This window comes from Protopterus annectens, chromosome 13.part0, assembly GCF_019279795.1.
Source record: "Protopterus annectens isolate FY-2018-M chromosome 13.part0, PAN1.0, whole genome shotgun sequence".
Classification (NCBI taxonomy): Eukaryota; Metazoa; Chordata; order Ceratodontiformes; family Protopteridae; genus Protopterus; species Protopterus annectens.
In genome coordinates, this window is record NC_056747.1 from 337819212 (window position 1) to 337833899 (window position 14688).

Sequence of the window (14688 nt, forward strand, 5' to 3'; positions counted from 1 at the left end):
ATGACATGGTCAACAGACCACAATGCTTTGCCAGCGATGGCTTGCACCTGTCGCCCTTGGGATTCTGGATACTGGCTAAGGGTCTTGCCGCCCCTATAGTGCCTTTTTTTAGGCAAGGGTCAAATGACAAATTCACCACCTTAACAGGAACAGGCAAGCAAAAACTGAGGGTAATGCTACTCAATGCTAGAAGTCTAAATCTCAAAATGCACTCACTCGAGGCACTCCTTAAAATGGAGAACATTGATATCTGTGCAGTGAGTGAGACCTGGTTCAAGGCCATAGAGAGCGCCCCTGCATTGCCAGGCTATAACTCATACCATCTAACCTGGACCAGAACACCAAAGGTGGAGGTGTGTCCATATTCATTAAGGATATCCACACCTCCAGGCTAGTTGCACAGCATAATGCATCTGAAGTTATCCAAGTGCAACTAACTCTGGGCAAAACTGCAATCCAAATTATAGCTTGCTACAGATCCCCCACCATGCCCAAGTATTCCCACTCCTCCTTTCTTGATATACTGGAAAATATTAGGGTTCAACCAAACACCCTAATGGGTGATTTCAACTGCTCCACCATTAACTGGGAAAACTACTCGTGTACCAACACCTTCGCTCAACGCTTTCTGGAATTCATAAATTCCAATGCCCTGGATCAACTTATCCACACCCCCACCAGAGGCAACAATATCGTAGACCTAGTCATTACCAACATGAGTGACCGGTGTTCCACACCTGAAGTCACCTCCTCATTGGTCAGATCCGACCATAAGCTAATCACCCTAGATATCCGCAACCCCAAGGTTGGGAGGGTGGCCTAATGGTTTAAGGTGTTTGCCTTACAAACACAAGGTGCAGGGTTTGAGTCTCACAAGGGATAATTGGCTAGGCTTAAAATGGCTCGCAAGGGCAGTTAGCTTAGTACTAATCTATGAACCGCTCCCACCCACCATTAAGGAAACCACAGTAAAAAGTTTCTCCAAAGCCAACTTTATGCTTAAGACAGAAATGGCGAACTTCATGACACCCATCCAGATGGACAATACAGTTACGACTGCTGAATCCTACACAAATGCACTCTATAAGCACTTACATGAGTGCATGGATCGTGCCATCCCAAACAGAACCAAGACGCTATCCTCCAAAATAAGGAAGCCAATCTGGTGGTCCCCTGCCATAAACAAACTCTACAACAGAAGGAAGAAACTGTTGCAAAAGAGAGTAAAATCCCATGAGTGGAGGAACACCCTGGCCAGCCTCCGTAAGAAGCTGAGGTCCCTGATAAGATCCTCCAAAGCTAGCTATGAAAACAAAATCACCACTGATTCTAAGGGCAACTACAAAGCATGCTATAGCTATGTCAAGAATCTCAATGGCTACACCCAGACCTGCCCTGAGTTACAGCACAACGGCATGAAAATTACAGAACCAGATGATATTGCCAACATCTTGGCAGATAGGTTCAGTGCTAACTTTACCCCCCTCTCACCCTCTAAAGGGCCATATCTATACAGGAAGAATGCAGAGTCCCTGTAATCACATCTATGCAGGTAAAAGCTGCACTCTCTAAAACCAAAAACACAGCATCCATGGGACCGGACAAAATCCCAGGCTGCATTTTACATGAACTTCAGAACGAGCTGGCTCCCCACCTAAGCACCATGTTCAATCATAGTCTCACATCAGGCTTAGTGACCACTGAATGGCGCACAGCAACAGTTATCCCACTTTACAAAGGGGAAGCCACCACTGATCTTGGGAACTATCGCCGTATTAGCCTGACGAGCCTGGTCTGCAAGGCCATGGAACATATCATCACGGAACTCATAAACAAAGACATTGGTAACCTCCAAACCCTGGACCCCACCCAGTTCGGGTTTGTGAAAGGCAGATCATGCCTTCTGAACCTGATCAACAGGGGAAAGGTGCTTCACACAGCCTATCTTGACCTCGCCAAGGCTTTCGACACCATCCCCCATTCTGGAATTATAGCTAAACTCACTAAACTAGGTATAAATCCGTATGCCACAAGATGGGTTGCCAACTGGCTCACTGACAAGAACCCACACTGTAAAATTTGCAGACTCCAAATCTGACTTCAAACAAGTGACAAGTGGAGTACCACAGGGTTCAGTCCTGGGACCTCTCCTGTTTGGTAGCTACTTCTCTGAAGTAGAGGCTAACACAGAAGGCCTCTGGCTAATGAATTTGGCAGATGACTGCAAACTAGGAGCTATAGTCGAGTCCCCAAATGATGTGGACATCCTACAGAAGGGCCTCACTGAGACAGATGCCTGGTGTCAGAGGTATGGCCTCAAGCTCAATGCCAAAAAGTGTATTGTCATCCCCTTTGGTAAAAACTCTGTACCCATGAGCTACCACATAAACAGCAGTCTACTTAACGGCAAATGTGTGATGAGACCTTGGGACCCAGGTGGACAGTAGTCTCTCCTTTAATAATAACATCGCCACAGTAGTCAGGAAATCCTTCTATGTGGCATACCTCATCACAAAAGGGTTCTCATCCAGGAAAAAAGAGGTCATTGTTACCTAGTACTCGACACTCATTAGACCCATTATAGAGTACAACACCCCTTTTAGAATGTACCTCACAAGACATCTGCATCAGCTGGAAAGGCCGCAGAAGTACCTCACAAAGAGGATTACTGGCCTCAAACAGATGCCCTACACTGACCGTCTCAAAAAACTCCAGCTTTACTCTGTAGCATATCGCCTTCTCCGAGGAGAACATATAAAGTTATGTTAAACCCAGAGCTGTTGCACATGCTACACCTAAAGAAATCCCAATCCCTCTGAGCTACATGCTGTAGGGACCTAAACCTTGTCACCACAATAAACGGGACATGCTGGAGGGATAGATTCCTGTCCCAGAAACTTCCTGTACTCTGGAACAAGCTACCCCTCTATGTCAAGCAAAGTTCCTCATTAGCACTCTTCAAGAAAAATTTTGATGAATGTATGGGAAATAGCAAACACACACCAGAAATCACATCTGCTCGACAGGGGCACAGGAAATAACTTTCTTGGGTAGCGTAAGCCAGGGAACCTTGTTGGCTAGGCTTACTTAGGCCCTTAGGCCTATAGCTTAGTACCAACCTATGAACATACTGCAAAATAATAAAATAGAAAATAGCAAGCAGTCCACAGATGAGTTAAAAATGGAATATCCTTTATCGAAACACACAGATATTCAATTTTTAACTCGTCTGTAGACTACCTACTATTTTTTGTTTTATTACTTTGTAGTACGTATTTTACAGTTTGATTTTTATTAGTGACTGCGGTGGTGGTGCTGCGGTAGCGTTGTCGCCTTACAGTTAGACGTTGCCTGTTCGATTCTCAGTTAGAACGTCTTCTGTGTGGCGACATGCGTGAACGGGCATTCCTTCGTTGAAGGTTGTGCATTAGGCCCGGCAAGCCAGCACGTAAAACTCTTCTGCCAATCAGCGGAACAGAGTTCCGCTGTGGCGACCCCTAACCGGGAAAAGCCAAAAGACACAAACAAAGTACGTATTTTACAGTTCGATTTTTATTAGTGAACTAGGTGCATAACATAATTCAAGGAGTGAACTTCGCGCTCTCTGTAAAGTAGTATAAACAATCAACATTGCACATTACAGTCTGTTTTGGTAAGTAAATAATTGTGTGTGCTTGTGTAAACGACACCTGCATGACGTTCATAATCTGTGTTTTTTTTTTTTTTTTTTTTTTTTAACTGTTTGATAGGTCTTGAAATAGGCAAGAATGCCCAAAGTTGAGGACTACATACACTAACTGAGATTCCCATTTCTCGGAGTATTCTTTTTTTCTGCAAGGTGTGGTGATGTCAGAGTTGATACATAGTCATTTGAGAGTGTGATGGGCTCGTTGGGTGACTTGCTCCCTTCAAAAATGTAGTTTTAAAGGAAAACAGCAATGTTTGACATTCACCGTTTCCTGTATTTTTTAACTTTTTTTGTAATTCAGGTCTTGCAGTTGCAAGTACCAGAGTTGCACTTGGGAGACATTTTCTGCAGTCTGGGAACTCTTCTAGAATTGAATATTTGATGTAGAGTCTTATAAAACTGACTTTCTGCTACAGATGTGCTTTCAAGGAATTTAGGTTTTCATTAACTTAGTTGACTCATGATCTGGACCACTTCAGCTACTTTAATTTGACAGTCTGTTTTAAACCTTTTTTCACACATGATTAGGGGTTAGGATTATCAGAGAACATCAACAGTCATTGCTTCTTTCTTGTTTTGTATTTGATTAGTTTGTGTGCCTCAGCCATGTTGCCACCCATTTCTTTTCACCTATTAACTTGTCTTTCTTTTATAAGCATGTTCTTGTCTGGAACATTCACTTATTTTGCTTTGGAGTTGAGGGTCCTCTCACTTATAATGAGAAGATGAGTGTTGCCCAGGATTCAGTGCCTTTGCCGTATGAACACAGGTAAAATCTGCTGTTCACCTTTCTTCCTTAGAGCCATGACCTTTCACTTCAAAATTGTACTGATGAACCAAAGCCCTAAAACAGGGTTGGAAAATTAACTTGTAATGGTTCGTGCTGATACTAACTTAGTAGTAGTTTGATGAATGACTGAGGAGAGAAGATTGTCCTTAGTGTGTTCTTCAGTGGGAAGCCAGCTAGTGTTATGACAGAGAAGTGTTAGAAGCATTGTTTTTTCTTTGAACTTTAGTGGTACTCTGTAGTAATACCGCCACATAATTCATTCCAAGGTGTTTAGAACATGCTGCCTGGCTGTCAGTAGACCACTGCTTAGCCTTTTGTAAAGGGGAAGGATATATAACCATTTTCTGGAGGGATACCATAGTTAATTAAGGTTGCATATCCAATTATATGGATGTGCTGCTGTGTATTCTAATCCATCTTTCTTGCTGACAGTTGACCTGAAACGGTCTAAACTTTTTCATGATTTAATGACAAACAATTTTAAGGGCAAAAGTGGTATTCATGCATAGGATAGCTTTGTTTCATGGTGGACCCATTAGTTGATCTTGTTTTCTTTACTCAGTTTTTCATATTTAGTTCTGCATGAGATGTCATAATACTGGTAAGGAGCATAGCACCCTACCCTGTCTTGCTGTGGAGAGTCCTTTTGTATTTAAACCATTTTGATTTCAGAAGCAAGCTGTTAGTGCTAATTACTCTCCTGAAGGTGAAATACTTAATGTTTTTCTTCCGTTGTCTTAAATACCTTCAAGAAGAGGTTCATTTTGATCAACTATAACTGCCATACTTAGAAAAGGTAGACTGCTGTTATGATGGGGGTTGTGTGTCCGAAACCACATTAGGTAACTGGGAAGAGAAGATCCAAGTTTTTTTCTGTCTCTCAGTTGTAGATGTGTCTTTACATGTGGTCTTTTCTCTATAGTCTGGCAGCAGATCTTGTTATTCTTAATATTATAGAAAAAGACGATAGTGATTGATTTACTCTGGTTGGAGGTAACCACATATAAATGAACCACAAATATGTAATTAACTACCTCTACTCCCTGCAGAGCCCATCTTTTGTGGGTCATTTGCCTGCCAGAAACATGTCAGTGAGATGCTTTTGTACCACTGCTGTTCAGTGTTGTACAGTTGTTTTTTATGTAATAACCAGTCCCCTAATGATCACTGGGCTCACCAGTTCCCTTCTGTTGACCCTGTTCATTTGTCATGTACAGGCTAACGCATGCAACCGTTGTGTTTCATTTGTGAAACTTATCTGTACACAAGGTACAGTGGAATTACCTTTAGATCTGTCTGCTTCTTATAGTTTAAGAGACGCAAGAGTTAACATTATGGTGATAATGTGAGCAGAGCTGACTTTTGATGTGACCTACAGTGAATGCATATAAACCTTTTGACATAGGTAAATGTTCTTTGAAATGGAATTCAATTGGCTACCAAGAGTCTTCCCTTAAATGACTCATTCCATGCCTACCCTTTCAAAACGCAAAGAGGGGGCTCTTGGAAGTCTCTCCCCAGTCATTTCTCCAGAAACAAAGAAGGTAGCTTGAACCCATGTTACCAGTGATGGATACAGACATCTTGTACATTCATTACTGAGCTGTCCCTAGTTTTGGATGCAATTACTAGATAATTTTGCATGGACCTAGTACCAAACTGTGTGTATGCATTTGCTCCATTCCACTGGTGTTTTTTCAGGCTAGAAAAGCAAATCACATTTCATTTAAATTACTCCAGATTATCCATATGAGTTTTGACACTTGGATCTCCTTGTTTATAGCAACAGACTAGTATGTTTCTTTCATTTCACATAGCCTTCGTGATCTGACAGCTGGAACAATTTTGCTCCATATCTAACACCTTGCAGATTAAATCCCATTAATGTTCTTCGTGTTTCACTGTTGCAGTCATTACATTTGGGTAATCTGCTGGCAGGTTGCCCTCAGTCAACCTGAATTCCAAAGTCTTGGGTCCTGCGTTGGTTGCTGTCTCCTCTTCCATGATGTCAGGTCGTCAGGGGTATAAAACAAGCTGTCGACACCATTTTCTTTAGTCTGTCTTGTCGCGCAGTGCCCGAAGCAGAAGCATTTCGCAAGTGCCGGTCGGCCGACTCCTGAAATATTCGAGTTTGAGTTTCAGAACCGAAGTCTTCACTAAAGCTAAGTACCCCATTGGGGAAACTTTTTTCTTGCTCCATACTCATGTCAGAAAAAGTTAATAATTGTATTACTTGTGGGAAGCAAATACCTCATAAGGATTTCCATTTATACTGTATTCCTTGCCTAGGTCCTGATCACAATGTGCCTGGCTGTCGGTTTTGTGCTAGATTTAACCAACTCACTATTAAGCGTCGGTGTATTTTTGCCTCAAAGTATTTTGGAAACAGATTTAACTACCCAGAAATGTTGTTGGATAGCAATTCAACTACGGAAATATATAAAAAACGCAAAGAAAAAGACAGAGAGAGATAGTCGAAGTCCAAAACCAACGATGAAGCTTCTCCTAAGCCAGTCACAGGTTCGCCAGTACTCAGTGAGCCACTTTCGGATACCCGCTACTTTAGAGTCACAGGCCCCTACCGACACCCATGTGGAGTCCGGCATGCCACGAGATACTCAACGTATTGGACCCACGAATGTATCTTTCTCAGATGGGTCCGGAGCTGCTGAGCAGGCACCAGCTTCTGAGGGTGTATTCAGGCCTCAACATTTTTATATCAAACCGACGACAGCTGCAAAACCAAAGACAAAAGCAACTTCTAAAACTAAAAAACTGACGCATGAGCCACGTGCACAGGCCTCTATGCCTAAAAACCAGATGATCAAAATGGCTGAAGACCTTATTACCTTGATCAGGGGTTCCCATCCCCCTCCAGATAAGAGGCCTAGGCAAGACACTGATTATGAATCTTGAGATCAGGTTTCTATTTCTTCTGATTCCTCTTATCAGGAATTATCTATACCTCCCTATGAGGATTCTGATGCAGAGGAGTCTATACCATCTGCATCACCTCCTGAGGATTATTCATTTGGAGAAACCTTGCATACTTTGAGGGAGCATTTTCACTGGGAGAGTCAAGATTTCTCAGAATCAAAAAAGAGGCTCAGGGATTTCCTCCTCCTCCCTCAGCACAGGCCTTTAGCCATACCCCCTGTTTTAGACATTGTGGATGATGTGTTTTCAGAGTCAAGCTTGACCCCTGACTCCTTGCCTCCGGCTCCCAGCAAGCCTGACAGATGTTACAGGGTCCCTGACTCACACAACTTTCTGTTTAGAAACCCTGCTGCTGATCCTGAAACTGTTTCACAGGGTCCAAAGGGAGTTAAGGCCTCAACAGCAAAAAATCCTACCCCCTCTGACAGAGATCGATGGGGAAAAAAGTTTATACATCTGCAACCCTGGCAATTAGGGCCTTAAACTACCAGTTTCATATGCTCAAGTATCAATAACATGTTATGGGATTGCTGAAGCAGAAAATGATGTTTTCTGAATGTGCAGAAGATAAAGAATTGCATGAATTATTGCATGCAGCTGAACAGGTTGTAAAGCATACTTTGCAATGTAGTTTTGATTCCTTAGAGGCCTCCTGCAGGGCCGCAGTTACTGGTTCTGTGATTAGGAGGCATGCCTGGCTAAAGGAACAAAATTTGCCTGATCATGTTCAAGCTAAATTACTAGATGCACCTTTACAGCATGATACTCTGGTATTAAGGCAGAAGAGGTTTTAAAGAAAATGGAAGACAAAGCGAAGTCTATGCAAACTGTAAAAGACTTCTTACAAGTGCAACCACCAAGATTCAGTAGACACTGGCCTACAAATAATTGGTCCTTTCCAGTGTCAGACAGAGCTCAAAGGGGCAAATCCAGATGCCCTAAGGGTTCCAGATACCAGGCACAAGATTCATACAGGGCAAAGCAATGGGGCGCTTCTACCTCCAAATCTGGAGGAGATACAGTGCAAACCTACAGAAAACAGTCCAATGACTTCCCTCTGCCTTCACCAAGCACTTATCTTTTGGCAGCACCCTTAGGGGGAAAATTAGCACTTTTTGCTCAAAATTGGCAGTTAATAACCCAGGACAAGTGGGTGCTAAACATAGTATCACAGGGATACACTTTCCATTTCCATACTCTGCCAATGGTAAACGGTTGGCCAGATCTGCCAAAAAATCAATGGGCGGAGGCACAGAACCAGGTTACTTCCCTCATTGATATGGGGGCCATTCAGCCAGTACCAGAACAGGAAAAAGGACAAGGTTTTTACTCAAGACTGTTCTTGGTACCCAGAAAGGACAAGGCCCGGCGGCTAATACTGGATGTATCGATTTTGAACACATACCTGGACATTCCAAAATTCAAAATGCTGACTTTGTAGCAGCTTCTGCCCATGCTGGGCAAGAATGCTTGGCTGGTGACATTAGACCTAAAAGAGGCATACCTGCATGTCCCAATAAGGCAGTCGTGCAGAAGATACCTCAGATTCAAGGCTGGCTTAATGTATTACCAATTCTCTGCACTGCCCTTTGGCTTATCTACTGCGCCCAGGATCTTTACAAAGTGCCTGGCACCAGTAATTGCATTTTGCAGACAAAGTATACAAATATATCCTTACTTGGACGACTATCTCATTCACGTAGAGAACAAGGACATTCTTCTTCAACAGGGTACACAATAAACAAAAAGAAATCACAAGTGGTACCCTCTCAAAAGATAACATTCCTGGGTGCAAGCTTGAATACAACTGCCCAGATGGCTTACCTCACGCCAAACAAGCAAAGGCAACTCACTACTTACTTCAAACTGATGGCAACAAAAACCCAGTTATCTGCAAGACAAATTCTGCAGGCTTTAGGCTTCATGGCATCCTGCATCCTACTGATTCCATATGCAAGACTGCATATGAGGAAACGTTAATGGTACCTAAAAAGTTTATGGAGTCAACATTGTCACAGTCTGGAAGCAATGATTCCTCTCATTCCCTGCCTACAACAGGAGTTTCTATGGTGGACAAAGGCATGTCACCAAAACATGGGATGGGCCTTCACTCTACCCTCTGCTAGCCAAACCTTAATAGACACATCAGATTATGCGTGGGGGGCCCACATGGCGGGAAGATGTATTCAGGGCATATAGACCCCAAAACAAATGCATCTACATATCAATCAGAAAGAGATGCTAGCTGTTCAAAATGCCCTGACAGCCTTCAAGGACTTGCTTCATCCAGGACAACTACTGATAAAGATGGACAACACCACGGTCATGTGGTATATAAACAAGCAGGGGGGCACGCACTCATACCCCCTTTGCAGATTAGCCATGGCACTGTGGGACACAGCTTTGACTTACCAATTATGTCTTCAAGCTCAATTCCTGCCAGGAAAACAAAATACTCTGGCAGATGATTTAAGCAGAAACCTTATGGATCCTCACGAGTGGAAACTAGATCCACAAGTCTTCAGCATGATAACAAAGAAATGGGGGAGCCCAGACATAGATCTATTTGCCTCTCCTTAAAATTATCAATTGAAAAGATTCTGCATAAGGACTTATCACAGACAAGTGTGGAAAGTGGACGCCCTATCCTTCAGTTGGAAAAACCTATCAGTTTACGCCTTTCCTCCTCTGCCTCTTCTTCCCAAGGTCCTCCTAAAAGTCAGACAAGAGAAACCAAAGATGATACTAATTGCCCCGGACTGGCCCCGCCAATACTGGTACCCAGTCCTAAGGAACTTGTCTCAATACCCAGCTTGGACTTTACCTCAAAGACCTCAACAACTGTCCCAGCAAAACAATCAGATCCTGCACAATCAACTCCAGACACTGAACCTGGCAGCATGGCTGATCATGTAGTTATACAAACAACACCTCTCAGTAAAGCTGTGATGGATGTCATTTTGGAAGCCAGAAGGCCTAGTACTAGAAAATCTTATGCTGAGAAATGGAAGAGATTCTGTGCTTGGAATCTAGCACAAGGAACTGATACAGCAGAACCAAGTATTCCTCAGATATTACAATACTTGACTGAGATGCTTGACAAAGGCCTATCTTTCTCATCAGTTAAAATCCATGCCTCTGCCATTTCAGCTCATTACAATACAGAGCCACCAATCTTTTTTCATCCTTTACTAAAACAGTATCTTAGAGGAGCCAAAAATTTAAGACCTCCTAGAAGATCACCAATACCTGCATGGGACCTTAATTATGTTGGAAAAACTCACCCTGCCTCCATTTGCACCAGTTGCTACTGCTGATATAAAGTTCTTATCATGGAAAACAGCTCTGCTACTAGCAATTACTTCAGCAAGAAGAGTCTCAGCGCTACAGGCCCTCATGGCTGTGGAGCCTTTTATCATATTTTGAGGACAAATCCAACATTTATGCCTAAGGTGGTTTCCAGTGTGGCTCTTAACCAAACTGTTCATCTGCCAACCTTTTATCCAAATCCGCAGAACAAGGGGGAGAGAATTCTGCATTCCTTGGACATACACAGACAGCTAAGATTCTATTTGAGCAGGACTAAAGCTCTAAGAAAAACTGAGCAATTACTAGTGACATATGCTGCAGGATCAGAAGGAAAGGCTATTTCAAAGCAGACTATTTCAAAGTGGATAAGCCACTGTATTTGTTTCTGCTACTTACACCATGGTAAACCTGTGCCCAAGGGCATTAGGTCTCATTCCACCAGAGCTGCAGCTACTTCAGCAGCCTTTCTCAGAGTACCACCAACCAAAGACATTCTAGAAGCTGCTACTTGGAGTTCTGTTCACGCCTTTACAAAGCATTATCATTTGCCTCTCTACTCTAAGTCCAGGGCAGGCTTTGCCACTGCATTTCTGCAGGGCCTTATAGCAGCACCTAAAGCTGTTTAGCTCCAGCCTCCCAACCATAGCTTTGGGATTTTACCCAAGTGTAATGACTGCAACAGTGAAACACGAAGAACATAGTACAGTTGTGTACACTTACCATAAATGTAGATGTTCGAGTGTATTCACTGTTGCAGTCCAGGTTACCCGCCTGCTATCCCCCTTTCATTCTGAAGTTTATCTTTCCTTCTCTATCTTCTGCAACCTATGTGGTGTATTTGCTTGTAGATGAAGGTAAAGTTTATATTGATGCATGTATATATACTTTTTATACATATATATTTTTGCTACCTTTTTGGGGGCACCTGACATCTGGGGCAAGAAAAACTAAAGAAAATGGCGGCTGCTTGTTTTATACCCTTGACGACCTGACGTCATGGAAGAGGAGACAGCAATCGACGCAGGACCCAAGACTTTGGAATTCAGGCAGACTGAGGGCAACCTGCCAGCAGATTACCCAAATGTAATGACTGCAGCGAATACACTCAAGCGTCTACATTTATGGTGAGTGTACACAACTGTACTTTTCAGGAATTACTTGGATATGTCAGACAATATGCTTTGTCAGGGAGGCTTCTGAAAAGTCATTCCATAGACTTTCATTGGATGCACAGAAGTTTCCTTTAGGTAATCGGAGCAAGAAGTGCAACTCCCTTGCCAGGTTATGTGCTTTAATTTTGTAGTACTACAGATCCATATCTGTCTCATTTGTTAGATGAAATTATTCTTGAGTTTCATTTGGCCATAATTCCTGCAGTTAAAGGCTGTTTGAAACTCAGGAGATTGTCTTCGGGCAGAATCAGTACTTGCATTATGAGGTAATGAAAGAAACTTAGCTTTCAGGTATTTGGCAAATCACCTGTCTGTTTCAGATGAGGTACAAGATTGTGAATGTAAACTATTTTATGTCACTTATGGGTGCAAAAGGCACATTTTGAAAATACAATTAATGTAGAGTATTTAAAAAACTGGAGTTATACAAGTTTTTCCAATGCAGTGATCTGTTTTCTCTGTTCTTCCCAAAGTTACAGGAGAATCGCCTCCAAGCCTTTCCAAGGAATTGTCCAGCACTCTTGCAGGAGTTGGGGATGTCAGTTTTGATGCAGATTCACAGTTTCCTTTGGACGAACTGAAAATCGATCCTTTAACACTAGATGGACTGCATATGCTCAATGACCCAGACATGGTACTTACTGACCCTGCAACAGAGGACACTTTCAGAATGGACCGGCTTTAGGGAACATGCCAGGAATCAGAGAAGTTCTTTCTGAATCCAGATGAACTAAGCACTCAAACCAATGGGTCGTCCTTTTTAGATGCAGACTATTTCTGAGTGGTAGCTCTGTCATATATGAAGAGTTAAGCTTGTCATACTCAGCTTGCAAATGCTGCATACCGTGACTGCGCTATATTTTAGTGCTTGCTACCCATTTCTTTGTTCTGATTTGACCAGTATGGTTTTACATCTTCATTCATGCCTCTCATCTTTTCTGTAGCTGCTGGCATGCCACTTCTGTTATCCAGGATCCATGCTCCTATATGGAAGAGCACTGCCCATGCACCTTTGACATTTTCTTTGAGAACATTTTTTTTTTTGTAATCCAGTACATTTCTTCAGAAGACTTTGTTTCATGAAGACTGCTGTTTCTGTTTTTGATTCATTTTTTCCACCATAAAGACTGGTTCTTCCCAGATCATTAACTTTTCCCCTACTTTTGTCCAGTGCTAGGTTGAGAGGTATACTCCATTCTCTTTCTGAGATTCATCATCATGTTTTGCACTATATGTAATTTTTGTGGATTGGTGCCACAAAGTAAGGGAATATAAGAAAAACTTCTTACCATAGGCATTGCTGTTTGTCCTGCAGATTTTCTTGGAAGAGGTTCTTGTCCATCAAACAGACATGAAAGCAACGCTAAAAAAATATTCTAAAATGTGGAGGGAAAGAGTCACTGGGCATGAAACCTTTGTTTGCATCATCAAAATTCAAGTCACACAATCTGTATGAACATACGAGTGAATGTAACATTGTGGTGCTCATTATTACTAAAACAGAAAACAATGTATAAACTTTCATCCTGAAAGTGTACCTACTTGATTTCTTTCCAAGTTCTGGTATTATTGATATTAAACTAATTTCAGCAGAAACAAAAGTGGAAACTCCACAAGCAGTTCTTGAACTCCCAGGAGTATGCAAACTTTATCCCTTTATCTTAAAGAGCAACAAATCAACTGTTTTGCTATTAAAAGTAAAGCTGTGTGCAAGATATTTAAAAAAAATCCTTAATTGAATTTTGTTGATTAAAACCTGAATTGTTTTGTTTTGCTTGTGATGAGCCCTCCCTTTCATTGCTGTTGATGGGTCATGCTTCTCCTCTTTCAGAAACTTTGCTCTGGTTTTTCTTCGACAGATTAACAACTCATTGCATTTGGCATCTTGTGCATTTGCTGTTTGTTTTTATTTATTTACTTACTTAATGTATTTTAAGTGGTTACATCCACTTGCATCCACTGCCTGTTTTCTTTACTTCTAATACAAGAATTGTTTGTATTTTGTTGTTCTCCTTGCCAAATACAGGTTGGATTTTTATCATTATTTGTTAATGGTCAACACTAGTCAGGTTTTTGTATTCCCAAACTGACTTAAGTACTATAGGGTTTGTTTAACAGGATGGTGAAAAGATCCTTTAAAATAGCTACAGAGTTGCATATTCCTAGGCAGACCTATGTATTGCACTTAAGTATATATGGATTTAGATGTCTTTTAAAAGACATTTGCATTCAAGTTCTGGTTCTTTTTATGAGGTGAATCCAGCAAAATGTGAGGTCTTAACAAAGATCTGCAGTGAACTAGGGCCATAAATGTCTGTTCAGCTTTCATTACCCTGATGTGAAAACTTCTCAGACACCATAAGAAAATGTATTTTCATTTGCCATGCTGAATTATCAAGTTTATGTGCACTTGTTCCGTAATGATTGCAGTAATGTTTTGGAAAAAATGCTGTCACTGTTTTTCAACAGACTTATAGTCTGTGATATTTAAGTTTAATTTATTTTATTGTTTGACACAGAACAATCTTTTCTCAGCTTGAATGGCTTATCAGTCTTAGATTTATAGCTTAAACATTTAATAGATTATGGCCAATTACAGAATAATGTTGCTGACTTTTTCCAAACCGTTTGCTGTATCATTTGCAGTAGGCTTGCATAACTGGGAAGATGGTGAGGGTAGCGTTCTTTTGAGGAAAAGTGCCAAGGGCTGAATGGGTGGATTTTGAGAGGAGAGTTAACTAATTAATTTAAAAAAAATCAAGAAGAAAGTGCACATTTTTATATTATTCTTT

The 14688-nt window shown here is 41.7% G+C and overlaps 1 protein-coding gene across 1 annotated transcript in view; it reads left to right on the forward strand.

The window, feature by feature from the left end:
• CRTC1 (CREB regulated transcription coactivator 1) overlaps positions 1 to 14688 on the forward strand; it is a 1948027-nt gene that overhangs the window by 1930867 nt on the left and 2472 nt on the right. The window contains exon 14 of the mRNA XM_044053956.1: positions 12370 to 14688. This exon is cut by the window's right edge and continues 2472 nt beyond it. Coding sequence (XP_043909891.1) covers positions 12370 to 12581 — 212 coding nt within the window. The 3' untranslated portion in view covers positions 12582 to 14688. The remainder of the gene's footprint in view (positions 1 to 12369) is intronic.